This window comes from Emydura macquarii, unplaced genomic scaffold (genome assembly GCF_026122565.2).
Source record: "Emydura macquarii macquarii isolate MOO-44397 ecotype Brisbane River unplaced genomic scaffold, CSIRO-AGI_Emac_v2 contig_1363, whole genome shotgun sequence".
Taxonomy (NCBI): Eukaryota; Metazoa; Chordata; order Testudines; family Chelidae; genus Emydura; species Emydura macquarii.
The window spans coordinates 8,862,332-8,890,122 of NW_027131500.1; the positions used below are offsets into that span (position 1 = coordinate 8,862,332).

General features: G+C 42.8%; 1 protein-coding gene across 3 annotated transcripts in view; it reads right to left on the bottom strand.

Annotated features, from left to right (window-relative positions):
- GALNT7 (polypeptide N-acetylgalactosaminyltransferase 7) overlaps positions 1–27,478 on the bottom strand; it is a 116,291-nt gene extending 88,813 nt beyond the window's left edge. For all 3 annotated transcript variants that reach the window (XM_067551725.1, XM_067551726.1, XM_067551728.1), the window contains exon 1: positions 26,966–27,478. In XM_067551725.1, coding sequence (XP_067407826.1) covers positions 26,966–27,094 — 129 coding nt within the window. In that variant the 5' untranslated portion in view covers positions 27,095–27,478. The remainder of the gene's footprint in view (positions 1–26,965) is intronic.
- Positions 27,479–27,791: the final 313 nt, after the last annotated feature.

A 27,791-nucleotide genomic window follows, 5' to 3' on the forward strand; every position in this document is an offset into this window, starting at 1 on the left:
CTTCTTTATTGGGGCTGAATCCGGTGTCTGCTGCACCCAGGCCCATGGAGGTATCCATGTGTCTCTTAGTGGTGGAGATAGGGCCATTGCCAAGGATGGCTTCCAGCTTCTTATAAACAGCGGTTCTTTGGCTCTGCACCAGAGCAACAGTTTCACTCCTTAACCTTTTGATATCCCTGCCACAGTTCCTTGATTTTCACATAGCTCTGCAGCATGTCCCATTCATAGCCCTTCTCTGCCATTAAACGAGAAATGTGACTATACGTATCGAAGATCCTTCAGTTGGAGCGAAGGAACAGCCTCCTATCCCCAAATGCCGATCAGATCCAGAAGCTTCTGTGTGCTCCAAGTGGGAGAGCGTTTAGTGCATGGAGCCACCATGGTCAGCTGAGATGATATGTGAGCTCTCTATGCTAACCAAGCAGGAAGTGGAATTTCAAAAATTCCCAGAACTTTAAAGGAGGAGGGGTGGATGGCTGCAGGGCAGTGGAGTTCAAACTGATGCCCAGAGTGGTCAGGATGGGCATTGTGGGACACTTCCTGAGGTATTTATCATGACAGAAGCAAGCAAGGTCTATTCTGATGCTTTGTCGCTAAAAGTTTGGCACAAAAAGTTCTACGTCTCTCATCAAGGTGAGATTATTTCATTGGAAAATCAGTTGGGTTGGCAGGACAGAGGAGATTGCAGTGTGTACACCATTACTGTTTTGGCGCAAAAAGCTGACTTCGGTCGACAGACGTCTGTAGTGCAGAGCAGGCCTTAGATAATAAAGCTTTGGGGTGTGGCTAAAACCAAGCTTCCAAAATGATTATTCAAGTCCCCTCCTGAATAAAGTCATAAATCCCATCTCCTCAAAGCCCGTGTAGGCGTTTCGGCTCCGAGGGAGGCCACAGCGCCTTCCTACAAACAGGGAAAATAGCTCGCACTGGGCGAGTGAGTGGTTTTCACAAGTCACCCGTGCGCAGGGTGAGCGCCCAGTCTACCGCTCAGGCCCTCAGGCAGGGCGAGCGAACAAGGAGTCTATTGCTCCAACCCCTAGGCAGGGTGAGCAGAGGCGTCAACGGCTTCAGGCGGGATCAGGAGAGCAATTCTCCTGGGGTGGCTAGGGGAAGGGGAGGGGGACGCAGGCCCACCCGTCTCCACTGCGTCCCAGCCCAGGACCCTAGTAGTGGCAGAAGCGGCTGCCACTGTGTCGGCGGGGCTCCCGCCGCAACACACTGACTATATGGCGGCTTCAGCCACAGGCAGTGGCTGTCCCTGGGCTACTTCCTCCCCACTGACCCCAGTACCTGCCTCCTCCATGCTGGGAAGATAGTCTGCCTGGGGTAGCGCCGTCAGTCCCTCTTCGTCGACCGGGGGTAAGGCGGGGAGCTCCTCTTCAGGGGGTAGCTCCTCCAGGTCGTTGTATCTTGGGAGCGGCTCAGCCTCGAGCAGCTCCTCCAAGTCCTGCCCTGCTGCAGGGAGGGGCTCGGAGGCCGGCAGTTCCTCCAAATCCCGCCCAGCCTCCGGGGGTGCCCGCCACTCGGGGTGCTCTGGGGTCTTGGCCCAGTCTGGCGGTTCCCGAGCCTGGTCCCGGGCGCGGGGTCAAGGTAACTCGGCCCAGTCGTCCTGGCCAGGTTGCCTAGTCCAGCTTTTTGAGGTCCCTATCCAATCCCCGGGCCCAGGTGGGGCCGGGGTTCGTCGGCGGCGGCTAGGCTCTAGCCTAGGCCTCTGCTGCCGGGGCAGCACGTCTGCTTCTGGCAGTAGTCTGGGCCCTACTGAGCTCAGGGGCCAGGCTTTTGTACTTCCCCGTCCTGCTGGGGCTCCGCCCCGTGGCTGCCAATTGGCCTGGCTGGATGGTCCTATCACGGCCCGGGTCCCTTGTTGCCGGGCAGACTCCAGGGCAGGGCGTGAGTTGGACCAATCAGAGCGCTCGTGCCCTTCCTCAAGATCTGGCTCCGGGGGAGGCCACAGCGCCTTCCTACAGCCCACTTCTGCCATGATGCCTATTAAACATATATTTTTAAATGATACAATTAAGTGGTTTCAGGGTTAGAGGAGGATGACAGTGGGCACAAAGTAATTTTCAGAGTAAAAAACTGCATATATTTGCATTAGATTGTGTCCCTCTCTCCCCATCCTTCATAAGTCACTTGCCATCTTGTATTGCAAGCTCTTCAGAGCAGAGACTGCCTCTTCACATGTTTTTCTATAGGGCTAGCACACAGAGCCCCTGGGTGCTAATGAAATCTCTCTCTCTCTCTCTGTCTCTGCGTGCGTCCATGCGTGAGAGAGAGAGAGACAGAATTAGAAGCAAATGCCAATGAAGTCAGTATACAGGAAGTTTTTAATTGAAGATGTATCAAAGTTTGTTTGTTTATTATTTTGCGGGTAAAAACTGTTTTCTAACATAAAAAAAGACAGAACCACACTTGGGGCTGTCTAATCTAGCCTAAGACACTGGTATAGGTGAAATGGTGAGAAATGAAATTTCCCACTTAGATTTAAATGGAAACAAGTCTACATTTTAATGTCATTACTGTTTAGAGTCTTTGCGTCTCTCATGGAGATGAAGAAGCAAAGTTATAGAAGCTTTTTATGGACCTGTAGCACCATTTGAAATAATTAAATTTTCATAGCTGAACAAGTTAAGAAGGAAAAGTGTATTGGATTTACTGGATGATTCATGGAGAAAATATCTTTCCCCTACAGAAGAATTCAATAGAAGTACTGTGAATACATTATTTCAAGTTTTTTTTTTTAGCAGACATGTTTCTTTGGGAGGTTTGTCATTTTGCCTCTGCAGTACTGTGACAATTCTGGTAAAGGATATGATCCAAGGACCACAAAATTTGAGACTATTTTTGTTTAAGTATTATGGCCATTTTCAATGAGAGTTACAGATCTTCAAAAGTAAGTAATGCATATTAAACACAGAATAGACAACGGGTTTCTATGCAGAGGTATGGTATTGAAGAAGAGCCTCTCAAGTGACCTGTCCTGTCTTCATAGGGTCACTACCAGAAATAAGGAATTTGAGCAGAATGTGTTTTGGTGAATGTGAAAAAACAAAGGGAGATCTTTGGTCTCAAGCCTGTGGGTAAAGTTCTCAAACCAATTTTCACAAGTGCTAAACACCCAAACTCCTATAAATTTCAAGTGGAATGCAGGTGGCCAGCATCTAAGAAAAATGAGACCTTCATTTCTTGCACCAAGAATAGAAAAGGTGTGCAAGTTAAAGTGTTGCTGTATCTTATCCAGTTCATTAAGTAGTTTGTTATGTAGATGGTATACTTGTAATCGACAACAAGATACGGACATGCCAGCTTTGCACTTAGTTTAGAAAGAGATGTGAAGACTACGCTATTTAAGAACTGGGAACTAATTCTATAAACATATTCCACAGTCATGGATAAACATTTTACTCTCCATAATAGGTGCAAAAAGACTACATACAATTAGGGATTAAAGTAATAAAATAAATGTTTAAAAGATTGTTATCACATAAGCAAGAGCTTAAAACAGACAAAAATTCTCCAAAAGGAAGAGCCAAGAGAGTATGTTTTTAGGAAAACAAACAAACAAACAAAAAGTAATTCAGATACTGAAACTGCAGGTCGTTTCCCCTTCCCTAAGATGAAATATCAACTACTTGGGGAAAAGAAGTAGAGAGAAGTATTGGGATAGGAACAGGTGAGAAGTAACAGAACAAGGTTGTTTATTGTATATTAAAGTAGAAGCAATGAATCAGAAACATCAATAGTCAGGGCTAACTGTAACCACAGAATGTACTTAGGAAAAACACGTTACTATAAAACTCCTGAATTTTGACAATGTTATAACAACATTAGCAGTAATTGTTTGCAAGTTGGTAAAGACAATTTTAAAAACTTATTTTTGGGATGGGGGGTGAAGAAGAGGGGAGCAGCAACCACATCATATTATTTATAGCCATTAGAGCAGCATTAATATTGGCATGGTCAGGCAGCCCTCTGAAGAGAAGATGCATGGTTCTTTATAAGTTCTGTCATACACTTGACCATAGCATGATAATAAAAAACAAAACATACAAACTTTACAGTTAAACAAAATGAAGTGTTTAGTTTGCTCTCTCTCTCTGTGTGCACATATATGTATGTGATTTGTTTTTGATTTTTTTTCAACTCTTTCATTCACCGTTCCATGCTACCTGCTTTGCTCTTGTCCTTCGTAGGGATTGATTTTGTAATCCTGAGTCAGGCAAATTCCCATTGATTTTTGGCAGGTTTGTCTAAGTCTGAGCTGTGTGATCTGGCAACACATTGGGAAATTATTGATTTGTCTGGATGTCTAACTGTTATTTCACTTTGTGCTTTCCTCCATGGCACAAGGTAATTTCTATATGTTGTTCCTAATCATTCATGGAAACTGATTGAAGGTATACATAGGTTTGGTAGGCTCAGTGTTTTAGCTTCCTTAAACTGGGGTTGCAATAAGACTTAAACCGAATTAAAAGCCAGATGGCTCAACACACAAGAGAACCTCTCATCACTGGAGACTAAAGTCTATTTTCTCTTAGGTCAAAAATAAAGCAATTTAGTGTTCTAAACCTGATCCCACACGAACCTCCACTAAAAGAAGCTTGTGACTGAAGTTTAGGGGTGTCAGAAATAAGGCATACCAGAAGATTTATGTGGGGAAGCTTACACATAGTGTTAACTTACTATTCCAGAATTCAATCGATACTTTATTCTTGAAAGGAGAGACTAAAGAGAGCTTTACAAGATGTTAGTAAGCAGTAAACAGAAACACAACAAGCATTGAACAGAGAGATGCAGTTCAGGTTCTAACATATGCACAGGAGCATAACATTAGGTAAAAAGGTGAGGAAAAAACAGCGACTCTACAGTCCCTTTGAACTAATTAAACCATCGTTTACCACACCTTGCTTTTCTTCAGAATCAATAAAAACAAATTAGCTGCTGCACAACCTTCCATCTCTTAAAAACTTTAAAAATACGCAACATTGTTTATCTGCTTCTTCAATAAATATTCTGATGTGGGCAGAACAACACCCACAAGCAAAAATAAAGAGGTAGGGGACACAAATCCAAGTTATTTTCAGTCATAAGATTTTCATTTTGGAAATGGAATCTTTTTTTTTGCTTTAGTATAGTTTCAGCATTATAATTTCTGGCAACATGACATAGTTGGATAGTCACAGATCCCAACAGAAATTTGGTTTTGAAAAAAAAAGGACTAACATCCAGGATTTGAAAAAAATCCAATTGCCTACTTGTTACTGGCAAGAAGAGAAAAGTTTTCCCTGGTAAATAAAGGGGCCCAAAACTTAATTTCTGCAGATGCTTTGTTTAAAAAAATAAAGTTTCTTGACTTTAAAGTTTACAGATTTTTAAATGTGATTATAATGCTGCAGTTATTTAAACTATCTTCCCAAGATGGCACACAGGTTCACTGACACAGTGAAACTGACAAAAATCATGTTAATTTTTTGCTACAACAGGACAAACTATGGGAAACTATCTGGCTGCAGCTGGCTGAATTAAGGGATGCTATGCTTATCAGCTGAAACAATGTAATTGTGGTCTCTACACATGCAACCTAGTGACAATACTGATGTAAAAATTCACCTTGCACATTTCACTAGTTTATGTCTCATCCACACCACATACTTATTATCGCTCACTATATGCATCTCAAGTGTGCAGAGTGGGCCACAGATAAGTTTGAGAAATGTGTAAGGTGAATTTTTATTTCAATATTGTCAATAGCTTGAATGTACAGACTGTAAAGGTTATGAAATGTTTACTTAAGTTACCTTGGTTGGAGTGATGGCATATTTAGATCTGACAGAAGCCTGCTGTGGTTCTTAAGAATCTGTTTTGATAAGGTTTATCATCATAAGCATAAATAGAACTGTGTAAGAAATTGCAAAGTAATCATGTTTGTGAGAACAAGAAAAGATAAAGTAATAAAAAGCTAGAAAAGACGAGTTTGAATTAACCCTATACCTGTACTGACAGGTGAGGACAGTTAACATGAAAATGAGAGACTAAAACGTAAGTATAAAAAACAACAAAAAATTATAAATAAATTTGTGTAACAAAGGGAGGTTGAAGCAGTGTTGTCTGGTGCTGGATGCAACTGTGATAAGATTATCCAGATGACCTTCCCACTTGTGAGTAACTGGATCACTAGTTGCTGAGCATTTTGCCTTAATAAATATTTGTTTGACCTATCTGCTGAGTAAGTGAATCTCATCCAACAAAATTCATTTTACTTTCACATTCCATAATGCTCTATGTCTTGGAGCAAGTACAGTAGAAAGGATATTAATCACTTGAGGAATAACTAAAAATTCATGATGTTTTTGAGTGAGAATTTCCTACCCTAGAGTTGTTTTTTAAATAAAGAACTAAGGAGAAGCAAATCTCTATTACTATAGACCTTAACATTTATTATTTGTAAAAAGAAAGGAGCTCGTCACAAATTTTAGCACTCAATGGTTTAGTTGTTTATATTTTTAAGAACACAAGCCTTTAAGTAATTCAACTATAAGTCAATTTGGTTCTAGAACTACAAACCTTTAGCAATCTCATTAAGGAAAATGGGTATCCTTGGATCTCAAAACTCTTATTGCTTTTTCCTAACTCTGCAAGATCCCTTGGCTCCAGAGTTCACAAATCTACAGGACAGAAAGAGTCAAATAAAAAGGTGGAGGAAATAGCCAGGTAGTTCAGGGGCTGCTAATCCCACACTTTCAGGTATGATGCAAGTATTTTCACTATTGGTCATTTTGGGGAAGTCTTGGAGGCAAGATGAAGGAAAAGATAGACCTCTCACTTCATTTTAATAGTTTTTAGAAATTTTATTTGAGCAGTATAATTTTTTATGCATTGATCTGACAAGTGTCACATACTTTGCTTGTGGCATGACTTTCTGTAATGCAAAAAGTACAGTAAGATGCAGGTAAATAGTCCAAATTGTTAGAGAAGACAGTTTTATCCTCTCACAAATATCCACAGTGGTGAGCTATTTTTAAAAATTAATATTGCTGGCATTAAGTTACAAACCTAAAAGTGTATTTGGACAAGCTACCATGAAAACTAAACTCCTATGATTATCCTCAACTTTTCAAAACCTATCAAGTCATTTTCCCTCAGCTTCAATACTAATTAACTAAGCCTATCACTTGGATCCCCTTTTGTAGTATTCAGGGCTGTAAACTATACCTCATTAGTGTCCCTGCATTTTTATTTATTTTTTTTAAGTTTCTAAACATATGATGAAAAACTTAACTGCTTTAGACTAAGAAATAAAATACATTGCTTTTCAACCTTTGGACTAATAGATGGATTTCCTAAAGTTGTATTAAAAAAAAAAGTAACGTTAGACTGCATTATTAATTTTTTCATTATCTACTGAGATTATTCTTCAAATGTCTAGTTTAACTTCAATGCAAGAAAACTGAGGATCAGTTATTGAGCAGCAGGTTACAAAGTGGCTTAATTTCTTATATCTTTAACAAAGTAACTAAAAAAAAGTTATAATTAAGATTCATTCTCCAACTGCCATGTGATTACACTGAATATATGAGGGTATAGTGGAATATAATGATTTTAACAGCACAAGTCTGTGATGACTGCGATCAATCAAATGACAAACCGACACATACGTAGGTCCTCCCAAATAATTAGCAAAAACCTTTATATTCCCCAACACTATCATGAATTCTGTTTATGTGATATATTTTAGAGAAAATATATTTTAGATTTTTTTTAAAAATACTTGATTTCCCCCAATCAGAAATACCTTAGTTACCTTGAGTATAACTAACTGTACACTGCTCAGAGGGAAACAATACTATAGTATTTTTTTAAATACATCATTAAATACCTTTCTACACATAACATCAGGACTTTGAAGGCCAATAACTTAGGACCTGCAGGAAGTGTTGTATGCCCCATTGTGAAGCTGAGAATCATCCCCTCATAAATGGTACAAAAATTCTGGTTCTCTCTCTGCAGAATAAGAAGATATTGTTTTTTAAAGAACCAATAATTGAGCCCAGCCTCAACCGGCCTTTTCTGAGCCCGAGACCAACATACTTTTCAGAGGGGAAATTCCAGAGTTAGGAGAAACAAGAACCATTTTGTAGCAGAATGATTAAAAAAGCAGCAGCTGTTTGAACCTGCTCAGAGGTTTGGAATGTTAGAATAATCCTGGGGAAATGGATTAGTGGGCAGAGAGCAGGTTAAGCAGTCAAAGGTGCATGATAAATGCAATTCATCACAAGGCTATCACCCACACCCGCACATACCTTGAAGAATTTAATTGTCAGGTCTCATCTGAAGATTTTAAACTACAATTTAAATACAAGTGTAGCAGGACATATTTCAAGAGTGAAACAGGCTGAAAGCAGCCTCTCCTTTTTCCTTGAAGAAAATCTTAACCCAGTCACCATTTTTCTTGTTATCCTTTCATCAACAGGATTGATAGAAAATGCATTATTCATTATATCATCTTCCCAGCAGCTTTTAAAGATTTTTATTATCCCCAGTAGTTTTTTCACACTCAATTTACATATTAAAGCAAAATCAGATTTCTAATGTTTTTGGTTCCGTTAAGAGAGACCCTACTTGTTTATCTCACACTCAAATATTATTAAGCACCACAAATCCACAAAAGGCAAGATTCAGTTTTATTTCTCAATTTCCTATTATGCCTTGTGTTACAGTCTGATCTGAAATGTCGCCTTCTTAGCCTCACTGATAAAGGTCATCTGGAATACCAGTACAACAGATGAAGACAAGCAGATTTTTAATTTTAATTTTTAAAAATAGCTCACCACTGTGAATATTTGAGAGAGGACAAAACTGTCTTCTCTAACAATTTGGACTATTTTCCTGCATCTTACTGTACTTCTTGTTCCTTCCAAAACATTGATTTTTAAATACGAAAAGCCAAAATGTTCATCAGTTCCTTAAAAGAATGTTGCTTCCATATTGTTTTACAGTGTATTCTTTAACTTCTCATTGTAAGAATTACTTCCTGTCTCACCAAAAAATAAAACCAAAAACCCTCATACAATGTTTAAAGCCAAGAAAATTTTAAAAAATCCAACACAATTTTATACAGAATAAATCAGAACAGTTCTTGCTAAAGAATAGCAATTTTCATTAGACAAGAGTTACAAAGGTCTTTAAAACACACACACACACACACACACACACACACACACACACACACACACACACACACACACACACACACAAAGAAATTGTGATCAGCTTATATTTTACTTGCATTGAAGAGTTACATTTTGAGCCCTTCTGAATGTAAAGAAAATCTTCCAAATCTAAGCAGAGTGTAAACTGTCTCTCTTCCAAAATCTTCAGTCAACTCCAGTACTTTTGCTGTGGCTTATGGCTTTTCCAAGCAGCAGTGACAACTGTTGCTATTCGTGTCCCCATGGGCAGCAGTGAAACTACCAATAGAACCCTGCGTGGACACAAAATTTGTATATGCATCCATAATCTGCAGATATCCATGGATTTGCAGGGCTCTACTAACAGCTCCACAGGCCACTGTGTACTAGTGACACAGGACTGTGCCCACCCCCAACTGCCCCCCCACTTCTCCCCAGAGTCTTCCAGCCCCACTGCCCGCTCTGCCTTCACCATACCTCCTTCCCCGCTCCAGGCTGGTGGCTACATCCTGGGCCCTCGTGTGCAATGCCACCTTCTCAGTGGGGAGCTCGGACACCCCTGTGCAGTCACAGCGACTCCAACACATACAGACCTGGCCGGGAAAGAGAGCGGTGACAGCTACTCTGCTCACAGCTCTCATCATTGCTGCTCACTAGTTTAAAGCAGTGGTTCTCAACCAGGGGTACATGTACCCCTGGGATACATAGAGGCCTTCCAGGGGTTACTCAATTCATCTAGATCAGTGTTTCTCAACCTGGGAGTTGCAGTCTCTGGGGGTCACAAGACAGGTTTAGGGGGAAATCGCAAGTGCAGGGCTGGCGTTAGGGGATAGCAAGCAGGGTAACTGCCTGGGACTCAATGCCATAGGGGGAACCACAAAGCTAAGTTACATGCTTCAGCTCCAGGTGGCAGGGCTCAAGCTTCAGACAAGGCTCACAAGTGAAAAACAGACTCCAGTATCACACTGAAATGCAAGTACAATATTTATATTCCAATTAATTTATTTGATAATTATATGATAAAAATAAGAAAGTAAGCCATTTTTCAGTAATACTGTACTGTGACACTTTTTTTGTCTGATTTTGTAGGCAAATAGTTTTTAAGTGAGGTGAAACTTGGGGTTACGCAAGACACATCAGGCTCCCAAAAGGGGTACAGTAGTCTGGAAAGGTTGAGAACCACTGGTTAAAAGTAGACACCTCTTTCAAAACGGCACCTGGCTCACTGCACTTGCATGCTCCCTTCAGGGAGTTTTAGTTTACCTCCTCCCTTCCAGCCAGCTGGGGGCTACAACTCCCAGAATGCCCAGCAGGCTACTGCCACATATTGCAGCCCGCTGCTGCGTGATTCAGAGAACTGAACTGGGGCCTGGGGGCTGGGTGAAAGCTGCTCCGTTCAGGTGAGTGTGTGCTGCAGAGCCCTGCATCGATACAAAAGCTGTATCCGCATCCAAGCTGTGATCCACAAAAATGATATGCAGATATAAAGAAGATATCCACGGATTTGCAGGGCTCTAACCACCAACCTTGTCATTCGGCTACAGTTTGGGAAAGCCAGGTGCAATAGTGGAGGCAGCCACAAGAGCTATTGATTAGGATGGATAACTCCAAAACAGAGACTGTGAGAGAGGTAAATTAAATGGAGACAGCCCTGACAACCCATGCAGCAACTAGAAGGCTCTGTATTGAGGGGAACAATGATAGTTCTTCGTTCCAGCAGCCAGACAGCGTGTGCACACGTGGAAGGGAAGAGTCTTCAAATGGTATCAGATTCCTACTAGCTGACCAAGGACCAAAAAGGGACCAGAGAGAGCAATCTGGTAGAAATTCCAGCACCCTTCCCTTAGTCAGCAGTTGGGAGTTTGAGGAGGGTGTTGGCTTTCTCACCTAGGCACTGTCCCTAGGCAGCAGCTATTTCACTGAAAAATTCTAGTGGACATAAGGCACAAGTCATTTTTATAGAGCTAAGTGAGGTCACCATTATACCTCCCCACCTGGGAAACAACTGGATTTTCTTGGCAAGTGCAAGTCTATGCTATGAACTTGGACTCCCTGGAGAGGAGTTTCCAGGGAGACATACCAGGCCAGGAAAAATAAGAACTCTTTTCTGGAACAATAACTTTACTTAGAACTCAGCAAAATCAGATCTAATATATGCAATTAACATCCAATAGACCTTTCTGCACTTGCTGAATCCCAAGTAGGAAGGAGGCAGCATGGAAAAAACAATTATCCATTCTACCTGAAAAGGAAGAACACACCTTCATGCTACCCCCACCAGTCACATCTAGCACAGGATGCTGGAATGTTATTTCTAGTGCTTAGCTAAGGAAAGCTATGATATGATAATCCCTGACCTACAAGTTTTTGAATTAATAAGCACTGGCTTAACCTCTGCTTAGAGTTTATTCAAATCTTTATCATGAGTTTAAAATCCTCTACTAAATCTACATTAGTCAAAGGATTGGGAGGGTTGTGGAGGGGGGGAGGGAGAAGCAGGAAGTGAACAGAAACAAACCCTTGCAAGGACCTGAAGCTCTTTGATGACCATGCTGGTAATAGCTCACCTGATGACGATGTTGATTTAAAATGGCTTTGTGCCCAGAGGTAATACATTGGGGCAGTGGCGAGTGAGGAGGGTGTCACTATCCAAAACAGCTGCTAAAAAAATAAATACTTCCCATGCCCCATTATTTTAAAATGTTAGATTATGCAAGATAAATAAATATAGTTCTAAATAAAGGTAAACTTTTACATTAGTCATCTTTAATTCATACTCGGATTATGGGAAACCAACAGAGAGGCAGGAGGAGACCTTTAAAGTAGTATGTTTAGATTTTTAAACTAATCACTCATGACAGATGCTTGTATTCTATAATTGTTAAAGAAATCTACTGATTAAAAATAAACTTATTAGACCAGAAGCTTTCCTTAAGATTGGGTGCCTTACTTTTCTATGAAAGCAAAAATCTCCTTTTGTACATACTGCTGGGTGGTGCTATTAATGTAGTGGTAGCGAAGGTTATACTGGCTCCACTTGGCAGACTTCTATAATGAAGATTTGGAGTCTGATAAAACAGGACAGAGATACTACCATTTTTCATTAGTAAATACTAACTCAATTCAAGCAATTGGTGATTCAATATAGTTTTACAGAGTTCTGCAATGGGTCAGTCCCATAATGAGGAGGTTACATGCTGCTGGACCATCTGGCAATGCACAGGTTCTGAAACAGCATCCTTTCCAGGAGGCCAATGTACAGCAGACATCACAAAGTTGACATATTTGATCTTCTGTGAAAAAGTATGCTAACGACAGAAGTCAGAACTCTAGGACCTTTGCATGATTTGCATCTGTGTGAATTCAATTTTCTTCAAAATAAAGCTGAGTCGATTTTAAGAGCCATCAGAATCTGGAAAGAATTCAAAATTAATCTAAAAAGCACCTGATGCACCATCTGTGATGAGCACCAAATACCACAATGCTCACTGGCCTAGATTTTCACATTTTTTAAAATAATGAAGTTTCTGATTAACTAATATTTTAAATGTCCCATTGCTTGCTCATTGAAAAGCCACTACTGCACAGAACAGTGATGTTTAATATTTTAAGCTGTCATTTTTAGAAAGCTTTTAACAAACCTGGTGCAGTGACTGTACTTGATATGAATCCTGAAGTCCTATACATTGTTCCTTTGATAAGTACTGCACTAGCACAATACAGTTTTGCTAGTGCAGTTATTTCACTAGTTAACATCAATGCATCACTTGCTACTGGTGCAGATTCCTTGGATGGTCTAGCACTCTTCCTGCAGCAACAGGGACTCATGAAACAGAATATCAGGCTAATTAAGACCTTCACATTTTCAAATGCTCAGTTCCTGAATATGCATGTTTCCCTGTTCCATTTTTCAGACAGTGTGAGTCGCTCTGTACATAATAGAATACCAAAACCTAGACAAGAACATACTACTCCAAGTACCAGTTTTATCACACATACATACATAAGGATTGCAAGAGTAGTTCTGCAGCATCTCTCTATGGATTTAAAAAAGCAGAACCACTTGTACATGCTATAGCAGTTTGAGATAAATTAATGATTTCTCTGTTCCACATTGTAGTGGGTTTAATATTAGTGTTGGACTGTAAGTGTTTCGCTTTTAAAGGCGAAAAACCATTGAAACTTTGATATTGGGAAATAACAAGTGAATTACAAGGATCTTGAAAACATCAAGAGATTCTTGGTCAAAGTTAGACTTTTCATCCTTGGCAATGTCCTTTCAGATTAAACAAATCCCTTTACCAAAACAGAATAAGATTTCTGTCATTTCCGTGCTATTATGCTAAAAACTATTTTGTAGTCATTTATTCTGTAATATGCTAGAGTGTGTGGAATGATAGTGTCATTTTATTTGCCAAATATCTAATAGATTTTTTTAACATTCTTCATAAGTCATCCTGGCAAGAGTTTGAATAGGCATGAAATTTTTTGAAGCTTTTTCAGAGGATATTTAGAGGGAAGCATAAATTTAAAAAAAAAAAAAAAAAAAAAAAATCACACTTTCATCTGGAAAAAAAAAAAAATTCTATTGTCAGGAACAACACTAGAAATTACTGAAACTAAGATTTGACAAAAAAAATAGCAAAATTTATTTTCCACGTTTGACTGCACTTTGGGTCTAGTAAAGCTCACTGTTTCTCCTCTATAGGCAGTCAGTCTCCAGAGAGTACATTTAAGAAATACAAAATTAGTGCATACTTCTGAAAATCTGGTTATAAATCTTTCTTCTTACCTCTGCTGAGAATCTCACACAAACAGGTGAAAAATGACTTAAGGCCCCAGTTGTAAAACAAGCTCTATGCAGGCCAAACCCTGCACCTTTCAGAGCCCCATAGACATCAATAAGTCTGAACACTCGCATGGAGCTCATTGTTGATTCAGTGCCCAAGGAACTGACCTGTCTACCGCCCATCCCTTTCAATGGGCAGTGAATCAGGCTTCATACGAGTATACTGGAAAATAGTGAAAATGAACATAAAAAAAAAAACCACTGTCAACTGTATAAAGAACCGATTTTGTTCATTAATCTTTCACTAGGAACTGCGGATCCTTAGGGCCTCTGAAAAAATCAGGCACAAGGCGACTATGGTTTGACACCCAAAGATTGGGACACAAAATCTGTGAGAAGGTTGGCTTTAAATAGAAAAACAAAAACAAAACAAAAAACAACATAAAACAACAAAAAACAAAAACACAAATTGGCAGAGGGACTCATGGGCAGGTACACCACTAGAAAATACTTTTAAATCATTTTTAAACTGATTTAAATTTCAGGTTCACAGCATCACTTTAAAACAAAATAAAAAAGGTTATGGAGATAACGTGTTTAACAACACGCAATACCTGTTTATTACAAAAAAAAAAGAAAAAAAAAAACCAGAAAGCGTTTAAGAGTCTTTATCCAAAAAGAGTACTTTAATAGTAACTCAACATTTTTCAAAAGATTTGCACAAAAGGAGGGTTGTTGTGATTTTCACTAATACCCCCAAAAACCAAAACACCCAGTGAAAAACCAAAGCCATAAGCACAGACATTCTGAAAATGTGCCTTTTTATGTAGGAAGAATTGCAAACTTTGCATTTTGGATAACATGAGAACACAACAACTGAGCCCCTCCCCCTGGTCTACTATTATATGTTAAGCCTACCATCCTCAGTTGGGACCCCACTGCCACCACCAAGAGACCCATGAATACCTCCACAGGACCAGGGACAGTGGATACCGGACTCAACCCTGACGAAGAAGTCGTGGACGAGGAGGTTAAGTTGGAGGACAATGTGGAGCAGGGGACCGTGTAATTTGCTGACAGGGGGAGTCAGGACTTCTTCCCAACTCCAGAGGGTTCAAGACTATCCCAGCTCTCCAGCTCTGGCATGAAGAATGTAGGAGAGGGGAGCTTGGGTAAGTGATTTTTTTGAGCTGATGCTCCTCAATTACATGAGGTACAGCTGTCCTTTGCAAAAATAGCTATGTTTGCATGTCATGTCACAAATATTATGGAGCACACAGCAGATGGCTATAACCATGAACATATTCCTCATTTAGGTCTAAACTACCATAAAGGCATCACCGGCGAGCTTTGAATCTGCCAAACGCACACTCAATGGTCATTCAGCACCTACTCAGCCTGTTATTGAATCACTCCTTGCTGCTATCCACGTTGCCCGTATCAGGCTTCATGAGCTACAGCAGTAAGGGGTAGCCTGAGTTTCCCAAGATCACTATGGGCATTTCAACATTCCCCATTGGAATCTTTTGGTCTGAAAAGAAAGTGTCTGCTTGCAGCTTTCTGTATAGCCAATGTTCCTGAAGATGTGTGCGTCCTGCACCTTCCCTGACCATCCAGCATTGATGTCAGTGAAACGCTCACGTTAATCCACAAGCGCCTGCAATACGATAGAGAAGTACCCCTTTCTATTGATGTACTCTGTTGCAAGAGGGCCTGGGGGGCAAATTCGGGATGTGTGCGCCATCCATGCCCCCGCCACAGTTAGGGAATCCCATTGCTGCAAAGCCATTCACTATGTCACACACATTTCCAAGACTCACAGTACTTTGTAGCAGAATGCGATTAATGGCCCTGCACACTTGCGATAACACAGCTCCAACAGTGGACTTTCCGACTCCAAACTGATTAGCGATCAACCAGTAGCAGTCTGGAATTGCCAGCTCACACATGGCGATCGCCATGCGCTTCTCCACTAAGAGGGCAACTCTCATTCTGGTGTCCTTGTGCCGCAGGGCAGGGGCATGCTCTGCACTGAGTTCCATGAAGGTGGCTTTGCGAATTTGAAAGTTCTGCAGCCACTGCTTGTCATCCCAGACCTGCATAACAACGCCATTCCACCACTCAGTGCTTGTTTCACATGCCAAAAGTGGCAGTGCACCGTTTGCAGATGCTGTGTGAATGCAAACAATAATACAGCTTTGTTTGTTTGCATAGTAAACAACAGATGCGGCGCCTCAGATTCCAGTTCTGATTGGGAGCTCATTATATACTGCATGACCAGTCGCGATGTGTTCAGAACACATACGGCAACAGTGGAAGGCAGTGCAGGATCCATCCTTTCCGATAGAGATGGCGGGAGCACAGAAAACTGGTGCTGTTGAAAAATTCCACAAAACACAGTCGGAAACCCATGGAATGACGGGACGGAAATCACTGCATCATGGGACATTGAGTTCACGTCCATGATGCACTGCTTTGTAACAATGTGCTAAGATTTCAGAAAGTTTGCTCCATTGTGCCTAGACATTTGATACACTGGAGCTTAATTCTGAACTTTGGCTTTTGTAGTCTTAAGAATCTTATGGCTAAATTTTCCAGAGTTATCGTATAACCTGACATGCTAAAATGCAGCAAACACGGAGATTACACCGGTGTTAAGCGGGATTCTCAATTGAGTTAGGACAGCTCAATCAAACTAACTCAATGGGGGGGTGGAGTAGCGGAAGCATGCACATCACTCACCTTATAAAGACAAGTCCTTATACTGCACTTATCAAAGTGAAACCTGGGCATCTCAACACCAGTGTTCTGCCACAGGACGCTGTTGACACTGTCGAGCTGTTTGGAGTAGCTCAAAAGTGTGAGTGCCAACCTCTGGGCAGACTATTACCAACCAGAGCACAAACCCCAAACTGATTATGTGTTCTGTACCTATATTTCACACAAAAGTAACAAGTATGAACTCCTCAAGTACTATCACAGCCTAATCATGGAGTCACAGAAAGAGCTCTTGAGGACTCAGGTCTCTCTTGCCACCCACGCAAACCTGCCTTTGTGACAAAGGGTCCTTCACACCAACAATCACAACAATATTCAGGTTACTCACCATACCAAAGGACCAGACCCTTATCCGAGATCAGCTTCACCCTAGACCTCACACTAAAGACAATAGCTTGTAGCTTATTCTATAATAAACTAATTAAAGAATTGTTAACTAAGAAAAAGAAATGAGAGTTATTTACAAAGTTAAAGCAAGTAAACATACACACACAAATGAGTTACAATCTTAGGTTTCAAAGATAATAGAAACTGCTGTGATATGCAAACTTTCTACGTCCTCTAGAGCTGGGTTGTCCAACCCATGGCTTGTGGGCCAGAGTCCAGCCCGCCAAAGGCTGCTATCTGGCCCGCCAGGGCAAAGAAGCAGCCCCTCCCCTCCAGCCCTGTGCCAGCGGGCCATCCGCAGCAGCAGCCCCTCCATCCCCCCGAGCCAGCCAAGCACAGCAGTAGCCCCTCCCAGTCCCCTCCAGCCCCAAGCCAGCAGGATGCATCAGCAGGACCCTCTTCCCCCCAGCTGGCCGGGTGCAGCAGCAGCTCCTCCACCACCAAGCCGGCACAGTGCATCAGCAGCCCCCTCCCCAGCTGGCCAAGCGCAGCAGCAGGCCCCCCCCACCCCAAAAGCCCCATGCTGGTGGGTGGGGTGCAGCAGTGTCCCCCCCCCCAGCCCAGCCCCATGCCAGCCGGGCAGAGCAGCAGTGCCCAGCCCCATGCCAGCGGGCAGGGTGCAGCAGCAACCCCCACCCGCACCCCAACCCAGCAGGTGGAGCGCAGCAGCAGCCCCTCCCCCCACAGCCAGCCGGGTGCAGCAGCAGTCCCCACTCCAGTCCCAAGCCAGTCAGGTGCAGTAGCAGCCCCTACTTGCCCCTCCAGCCAGCCAGGTGGAGAAGCAGCCCCCCCACCCCAAGTGTCTTCGAACTCACTGGCCCAGAGTGAAAAAAAATTGCAAGGTGGCCTCCTCACACAAAAAGGTTGGACACCCCTGCTCTAGAGCTAACCCAAGCTTGGAGATCCCTTGCTTATGCTTAGAAATATTGCCCTCTCCAAATTCCAAGCAGCATAGTGATACAGTTCCTTCTGATCAGGGATTTTTATTCCCTTCCCCCAGAGTTGAAACTGACGGGACAAGTGTGTTTGTGCCCGTCTCCTTTTCAGGGGTAGCTGGGGGCAGGAGGCAAACAAAGTCTTTGTCCTTGGATGTTTCACAATGGCTCATTTGGTTTCAATGGGCCTTCTTATGTGCAGGACCAGCACTTTACAGTAATTGATGCTTCTTTCCTGATTGGTGAGTACATGTTACAGAGGTTTACAATGTAAACACTCAGTATAACTTTATACCAGGGGGATACAGATGTTGTAAGTGAGATCAATACATGTAGCATCCTACAAGCTTTTCATAAAATCTAATCACATTCTTACAAACTTAAGATCTGTTTTAACAATGCTAACATACTGACGGGCCAGAATGTTTTCCAGCTATGCATTTGTCTGTGTTCAGTGAGGTCTAGGGGCTTTCAGAAGAGCTGACACCTGGTCTGCCCCATCACAGAAACCCAGCCCCATCTTTATATCTATTATGGCTTGCAAGTAGGCATCTAGTAAACACAGAACTTCCTCCCCTTTCCAAACATACAAATTGCCATACTGACTCAAACCAGTGGTCCATCTAGACAGCATCCTGTCTCAGACAGCAGCCAGTACTAGCTGCTTCTGAAAAAGATGCAAAAACACTACCACAGTAGATCCTTGTAACCCAACGGGACCCAACTACAAGTTTTGGGTTCAGGTCAGGACTGACAACAACCTGACCTGCATGGGTTCACGTTGAGCTGTCTCTAATCACCTTCTTCTGCCCATGGGGCCAGCAGGGTACCAGCTGCGTGCCTCCCTTCCTCCCACCAGCTGCTACCACCTAACTGTGCTCATGTGTGACGCAGAGCACGCATGTTGACAAGATGCAATGACTCTCACTCCGCATCACCTGCAGTGCAGGGCATACAGCCACTACTGTCATGCTGACCCCAAAGGCAGGAGGTGGCCAGAGATGGATCATAGGCACAGCCCCCACCAATGCCATGCCTCAAAGACAATGCTGCGGCACTGGCACAGATTTGGTAGGCAGGGAAGTGTCAGGGTCAGCTCTGAAAGCAACGACACTCTTGGGCTGGGTTTGGGTTGGCTGTGGTTGGCTTGGGTTCAGATCCACTTCGACTTTAAAATTAGTCCTGATCTGCCCTTTACACCGCAGTAGGCAGTTACAGAATAAACTGCCCACAGGGAAAGTTTCTTCCTAACCCCTTATTAGCATAAGAGCAGTTTATGCCTTGAAGCATGAGTGCTTTCCTCCTAACCCAAACTTTTGGGTAGGGAGGCAAGCTCTGATCTCAGGGTACTGGATATTTGTCCTATCCATACAAAGGGAAGTTTTTTCTTAAAATGCCCTGGGGATTGAGAGAATATATTTTGTTTGTTAAGTGGTTTCTGATTACATTTAGTTTAGACTATAAGATTGTAAACTTTTCAGAAGAAAGACCATCTTTTATTGCCTATGTCCAGCACCCAACACAACAGGGGCCTGATCCTGAATGGGGCCTCTAGGTGTTACCATAATGCAAATGTTAACAGATATCCATTTTCTTTTTTAATTCTTCTAAACTCTTTGCTTCAATGATATCTTATGGAAGTGAATTCCACAGATGAATGGTGTGAAAAACTGTTTCCTTTTTTCAGTTCTGAATTTGCTCCCTTTCATTCTCACTGAATGTCCCCTTGACCTTGCACTATGGGAAGGAACCAGAAATTCCTGATCTTTAACTTTTCTATGCTGTTTTGTATACCTTTTTACGTCCCCTCTAACTCACCTCCTCTTTAAAGTAAACAGTCTCAAGGGCCAAGCTGCGAGGGGTGTAGGAGGCGAGGCCAGACACTGCAGCTGGGGGACGGAGGCCAGTTGTCTAGCTGGGGGTGAGCCAATGCTGAAGCCGCAACGAAACCTGGAGCAGAGTTTGGGGCAGAGCAGGGCTGGGCAGTGCTCCCTCCACTCCCCCCATGTGAGGGTGGGCCCGGGTCTGGCTGCACACCACCAAATGTTTCTCTGTGTCCCCGTAGGGGGGACGTGCCCCACACTTTGTCCCTCTAAAGCAGAGTTCCTCAATGGACCTACTATATCTAAACTGTCCAGAAGAGGGCTGGCCAGTGCAGAACACACTTCTAGGGGAAAATCTGGGACTGAGAGTATGTTGGGGTCACCCTGCAAGTGGCAACCCAAGCTGGTGAAAGTCAAAGTCTGACTGAAGTATGGCTGACAGGCTACAGGTGTTACCTGCATGCAGTTTGGCTGTTTGTGAGCTGCCCAGGAAGGAGCTACAGCAGCAAAGCAACGTGAGGCACCCGAGTTTTCAGGGAGGTAGTAACACAGCCCCCAGTGGATTATGGTCCCAAACACTTTTCTTGAAAGCTTATGTGGTTTATTAGAATTTTACTCCCTCCTGTGTCTACGTGTTTATAATGCTGAGTGGGCAAGTGCATTATTTAGCATTGACAGTAAAAGAAAAAAATGTAAATCCTAGTCTATTTTTAGATTGTATGGTTTGAGAGACTTTCAGCAATCTGGTCTAGGGTTTTTGTTTTTTTTTTCCTATTCAACCAATAACATAGGGTTTCTATATAAGAAGCAGTATTTTTAGACCAATACCTAGTGATAAAAAAAATAATCTTATCAATATAATTGAACATAACGCAGACAAACCCATTTTAGAAAAGTAGTTACAATTATAAAATTCCTTGCTATGCTATTTAGAAACAGAATTCAGATAAGAATAGTCCATTAATACCCACCCACAGCAAGCATTAGAAATAGAATGCGTGCTGTACACTTGTTAGATATGTGCTTTGCACAGTATGAATACATGAGCTGTTTTTCTATTGGATAGAACTGCCTCCTAAGACAAGATATGTTGCTGCAATAAATATTCTAACAAATCTGTGTTTATTCTGGAAACAACTCTGCAGAAGTGCATTTTGAGAACTGATAGTAAAAAACATGCTAGCTCCTGAACTGGTTAGACTGCTGTTTGACTACTATTCATTAATACAGAAAGGACGTTGAAGAGTTAAGCACTGTTAATTAATTGAAAGACAGTGTTTTAATAGATAGCATCACCCTCTTCATCCAGACAAATGATCATTGAAGAGTGCTCCACATCCAAATACCAATAGCCACAGAAAAATAAGACTCAAAGAGACTTATAGAGTAGGTTTTTCCTAGTCATTCATACTACTTCCACAAAATTGTTCTGTACAATACCTTTTCTAGTACTTTACCATAATTAGTTTTTAAGAAGCATGTAGAAATAAGGGCATCCACCACTTTCATGGGGAGATTATTCCACTGTCATAATCTCACCTTGATATTTAAGATAATTTTTTACTTCAATTACATTCTATCACTTTTCGCTTTACTCCACTCCAATCCCTAATGATTCCTCCCCTCTTCAAGGTCTACACCATTCAGTCACTTGTGGACTTTTGCCCTCCTCTCCCCCACCTGTTAATTTGCTGAATTATGTACATTTAGCTTTTACTTTTTCTTTGTAAATCCAGCTCTGCTGATATACCCTAGGAGAAAGTCACACCTCCCCCTGGAGATTGTCAATCTCGTTTCTGTATGTATGCTACCATACAGATAGTGTGTTAGGTATACATTTTAAATTTCCAATATAAATAATATAAGAACAAGAAATCCACCATAGTTAAAATTTTAATCCCATTTATACCCCAAATACTTAGGGTGAGCCAAGCAATTGCCTCTTTTCCTTGAATCTTTGTAATGTTAATTCCTCCATTATTTCTGGAAGCAAATAATTTCAAATGTTGACTGCATTCTTACAATTATGACAGTTCTCTGTATACTTAGCCCAAGGTTTTCTCCCTTTCCCTCCATGTTAGTGTCCATGTGTTTCTGTGTTGTTCATGTCATATAATTCCCTTAAAAGGTGATTGTGATATCTTCTTAGGTACATATAATGTACAAATAAGAATTTTTTTTACTTACTTCCAATCAGTTAAACTTGTACAGCCTGACTGAAGACTGTGGAGTTGCACAGCTGCAACTAAGGACATAGTCTGGCCAAAATAACCTTAACTACAAACTGATACACAAGAAAAAGAACCCAACACTAAGATGTGAGCCTTCTTGCAGGCTGGTAATTTCAGGGAAACACAAACAAGAATTCTTTCTACTTGCAAAATTAGCTTATTTGATACTGGACCACTGAGAAACAAGCAGAGAGGAATCCTTTTCACCAAGTCACTTTTAGATTAAAATTGCACTAAAAACTGTTCAATCTATTATAATGAAAACACTATACACCTTGATTTATTTGAACTTTTTCCAAAATTTGTACATCCCTACAGAGATAAGGTTCCCAAAACTGGGCACAGTACTCCTTGCCCCAGGGGGGTCTCATCCATGGTTTTACACAATGGCATATTTTCTTCCCCACCCCCTTTGGATTCACCCTATGATAATCCTGACTTTTTCAGTGCAGTTCAACATGACACTTATGTCTTCATGCTCCTTCCAAGCTGAATGCAACACCTTTCATTGCCTGCAACTTTCAGTTCTTTAATAAATCAATGTGTAAGTTGCTTCCTGATTTTTAGATCCAAAATGCATGACAACTTTTGCTCATGTTAAAATCTATGAGTTGTTCCACAGACCACTGACAATGTATTTAATGATAAATCGCTTTCAGAAAGATTTGGAGCAATACCAGTGTTTCTGACATTAGCACTCTCTCCCTCTCTCTCTCAAAAAAAGGACATTCCTAGAGGTACAAATCTCTTGTGTAAATACATAAGTGTCAATTCACATTTTGAAAGCGTTCAATGATGTCCAATGTAGCAATTATCACCACACTTTTAAATGTAGTAGCACATCACTAGATCAGCAATTTTGACTTATTCGTGCTTTATCTGCTTTAAAAAAAAAAAAAAAAAAAAAAAGACTGGTCGGGACACTACACAGTTGCTCCATTAGTCTCCTTAACCAATTCCAAATTCCATTCTTTATTCTATGACACCCTCTGAGTCATCATTCACTAAAACCATCCTCTTTCTCCTCCTCCAAATCGCTCCTAACCATGGGGCATACATACACCAACACTGAGTTGAAATCCCCTTAACTGCTACTAGTGTTGGCTGTATTTTAGCTTCAAAGCACAGACCTTATCTTTATACTTAAGCATCAAGCACACAAACTCTACTGTATATAAAGTAAGTTTAATAAACAAAATAACCAATTCACATGACTAATAAATTAAGACCTACTCACTTGGGCTAGATTTTTTTCCCTCTGATAGTGTACTTAACTCAAAAATACATCTAAATCTTCATTAGAAATAAAATGCAATTTTCCTAAATTTATGATTAAATGCATATCACTGAAATTAAAAGTCTGAGTAGTTCAACCTGCATATATTGTCTATAGATAACCATTGGTAGAATTCTCTAGAAACATACATTTCAGACCTGCTCTTGCTTGTTTAAAAACATGCCTCAGCTGCAAGTGGTTTCCAAATCAGTCTTATATGTGATCTGAGATAGTTCTGACTGCTTGAAGCAAGCACACTTGTGCATGCACCCAGAGAGATCCTATCTGAGTTCTGGGAAATGGGTGGGCACAAGCCCACTGCAAAATGCCCCTCCCCCAGCCTAAGGAGAAGAGACATTAGGCCCGGGATGCACCTAGCGATGCAAGGAAGGTGTATACAACCAAGCAACAAGCAGCTTTCTGTTAGCATTTAACTTAAAGATCTGTCCATATTTTCAAGTTTACAAACTCTTGCTTTCAGAGGTTTATAGTTCACAGTAAATCATTCACTTTTGGCTTATTACAACAATCTATAACCCACTAGCCAACCTCCCACTCCATGACTGTAGAGGTGTTAACAGGCCATTTCACTTTGAGTGGTCCCTTGAAACAGGGGTTAACTAGTTATGCTGAACAACTGTATTTAGCTGTGACACTCTGAGTACATTTCCCCAACCTGAAGAAAAGCTCTGTTGTTGTAAGCACAAAAGCTTGTCTCCCTCACCAACAAAATTTGGTCCAATAAAAGACATTGCCTCACCCACCTTGTCTTTGTAATCGTTCACTTGAGACAGAAACTTGGCCGCAAGGTTTCAGCTCAGAAGCAATTATTAGCTGAGCAAATTCAGTGCTTGTGAAAAGTGGTAGTTTCATTGCTCTACAGTCATTATTTTAATCATTATATGCACGCAGAGGCAGTGCAAGATTCTTCACATCACCTCATGAGTGCGCCTCAACTGTGACCTATAGGTGCCACCTCTCTATAGGAGATGGTAGGTATGTCTACACAGCAACTAAATGCCCAATGTTGGTCTATGCCAGCTGATTCAGGTTCACGGGGCTCAGCCTGTGAGGTTGTTTCACTGCTGTGGAGACTTCTGAGCTCAGGTTGCAGTGTGGGCTCTAGGAACCTGTGAGGAAGGGTCCCACAGCTTGGACTCCAGCCCCAGCCCAGAAGTCTACACAGCAATAAAACAGCCCTGCAGCTCGAGGTACATGAGCCCAAGTCAATGGGCACAGGCCAGCCACGGGTTTTTCTTGCTGTGTAGATAAACCCTGCATTACCTTTCAATAACAATGCTATTACCCATGATTTTCCTTTTCTTTTAGGAGATTTTAGTTTCCACAGCTGTCAAGTCTAACACCCTTCATATGCACTAAAAATAAAAGATTTTAGGGATTTTTAAACTGAAATGTCAGACTAAGAAAATACATATGTAAGTAAAAATTCTAAAGCTTTTAAATGGGGGTTTATTGTACAGGCATAAAACAAGCTTTTAAAAGGAAAGATCAGAAGTTAGAAAACTTACTTTCTAACCAACTGTGAGAACTCCAAAAGAGCTATTACCTCCATCGTCTCAACCACATCTACCAAGATTCAAAAAACTGTACCAGTTGCTAAAAGATAGCAACATCTCTTGAAGAAGCCAAAAGAAATTACTAATTTTCAGAAGTTAAGAATTATATCAACTAACTTTCTCTTGGTGATCATGCAAAGGGTTCAACTCTAAAAGCCAGACACAGCATGTGTGAAAGCCAGAATGTCATCTTAGATGTTTAGTTTTAACTATGAAATTTCCTTCCTTGCTTTTGGGGGTTAAAGTAAGATCTCCAAAATGTCATTAAACTTAGCTTTTTGAACCTTGGCATGATGAGCAGCACTTACAGCATCTGGTCTAAATAGAAATTCCTACTGCAAATCCAGTCAAGAGCAGGTCAATTTATTCTCAACTGCGGCGATGCTTGCTAGTACATGCAGTTGGTGACCCTGCAAATTTGTTTCTCAGACCTCTTGCAGTAGACCATTTTTACAAGCTATTGGTAAGAAATATTTTAAGAACAAAATTCTATTATAATAGCACTCAGTTGTTCTAGATTTCATAGACCATGCTACTGTTCTACACTGGGGACTTGTGGCCTTGAACAAAGTCTGGTCTGCCACCTCCACCAACTACAGAGATCATGCCAGCAGCAAGAGCTTTTCATGTTACTCTTCCTGTTGGATCTGCTCCTCTTGTTTCCATCACAAATGCTCCTGTCTGTAGTAGGTGGAACACAGTGGACCTGTTGAGATGAGAGCTGCCACATCACAAGCCAATGAAGATAGTTTGTGAAAAGGGGAAAAGAAGAAAACGTGTGTATTGTTTTTAATACATGGTAAAATGCAAGCATTATGGTTTCTGGACACCTTACAATGTTTAAATTAAGACATTAATTATCTTAATGAGACAAAATGTGCCTTTAATCTAATCAGTCAGCTAGGAATTAGATCAGTTGGCAGGCCTGGGAAAAAATGGTTTAATGTATAGCTTCTACTAAAAGTGGCCAGGATTAATGTTATGTGCATTTTCCCGGGGAGTGAATCCAGAGGTGCAATGCCTGTCTCAGAAGTACCCTGAGGCTGAGATGCATATCAAGTGTTTGACAGTTAGGAGTCCAAGCTATTGTTTACTGCAGTGAAAGCATATGCCTGAGCCGGGGCTCTCGTACCGAGAATGAACAAGGGAAGGGCACTGTTTCGGTATATAAAAGACTGCCTCAGCAGTGACTAATCTGAAACTGATTAGCTACAACGAAGCCACGTACACCTGTGCGGCTCTTGCTCCTGCCACCTAGTTCGCAGAAGAAGGCTCGGCAATTTCTACCAGCCGCAGGCGAAGGGGAACTCGCCAAAGCCCTTCCCTTCCCTTCCCTCCTCGGTCAAAGCCTGGGGGCAGTCAGTCAGGGTTGCTTTAAGGACTCCGGTGCGTGCAAGATACACCCAGAGCCTCAGCTCCTGTAAATCCGCCTCTCTTGTAAACTGAATGTCCCTGGTCGTCCCTAGCTTTCCTCAGGAGACATTTCCGCGGGCGCCCCATGCCGCCACCACGGCGTAATCCAGCGGGGGCAGGGGGGAGCTGCACCCACCAAAGCCAGCTCCCGCAGCGGAGCTGCACGGGCCGGAGCTGGTCCGCTGCCGGGTATGGGCCGCCTCCGGGGAGACACCTAAGGGGGCGGAGCGGGAGCGGGACTTCCCCCCTACCCGGCGCCACAGGGCCAGGTCAGGGCCCGGCCGGGGGCGCCCAGCAGGGCCCGATCCGCGGGGCTATCCGCCGCCACGGCGCCGCCCGCCACGCGCCGTCCCCTGCAGCGGGACGAGCTGGGCACGGCGCCCGGCCGCGGCTCCGTGCTCCCGGGTCGGGCCTGCAAACGCCACAGGCCGCAGCCTCGGCACCCGCCGCTGCCCCTGCCGGCGGAGAGGGACCCTGCCGGGAGGAGCCGCCGCTCGTGGTGGGGGCAGGGCTGGGCGGACCGAGCGACATCTCCCCCCGCAGGACAGGCGCCGGACCGATCACTTACCCGCATCCTGCTGCCCTGCGGGCTCGGCTCCTCGGCGCGGGGCGACAGCGAGGACCAGAGCAGCAGCAAGCCAAGGAAGCTGCCCGCCAGCAGCACGGCGCGCAGCAGAAAGCCCGGCTTTAGCCGCATCCTCCCCCCCCCGGCCCGAGCCTGGGCGGGCCCCCGCCGCTACCCTTGCTACCGCTTCCCGCTCGGCTCGGCTCGGCTCCTCCTGGGCTAGCCCCCGAGCCGGGCTGGGTTCGGCTCCACCCCGCGGCTGCTTCTCCTCCGGTTCCCTGCACACGGCTGCTGCTGCTGCTCTCTCTCCAGCCGCCTTCTCCGCCGCTGGTGCGGTGCTGCTCTCTTAGCTCTAGCCCGATCCCTGGCTGGCTGGCTGGCTGCTGCTGCCCCCTGCTCACTCCGTCACTATGCTGCAGGCACAAACTTTTCCCCCCTCTTTGCCCTTTAAATTGCCCACTTCCCCGTTTCCTCTGCTTCTTGTCTCGTCTTCTCCCTGGCCCTGCTGCGCCCAGCAACTCAAATGATCTGAAGCAGGAAGTCACAGCAGCAGCGACGCTTCCACGTGGCTGATTTATAGCCCTGAGGGTTTTTCATATTGACTGTAGGTTGCCTTTTCACACGCCTCTCTCTGAGGAGGTGTATTTGTTGAACGAGTAAAACTGGATGAGGTGTGCAAACACCGAGCTGCCGCTCCTAGCTGGGTGATGAGGTGGAAGGGATCAGTTCCGGGTGTAAGCCTTTACCTTCTCTTAGAAAGAGTGACAGAGTCCTTGGGGGTTTATAACTGCCTTTTTTAAAACTATCATACCAGACTTGGACTCTGACT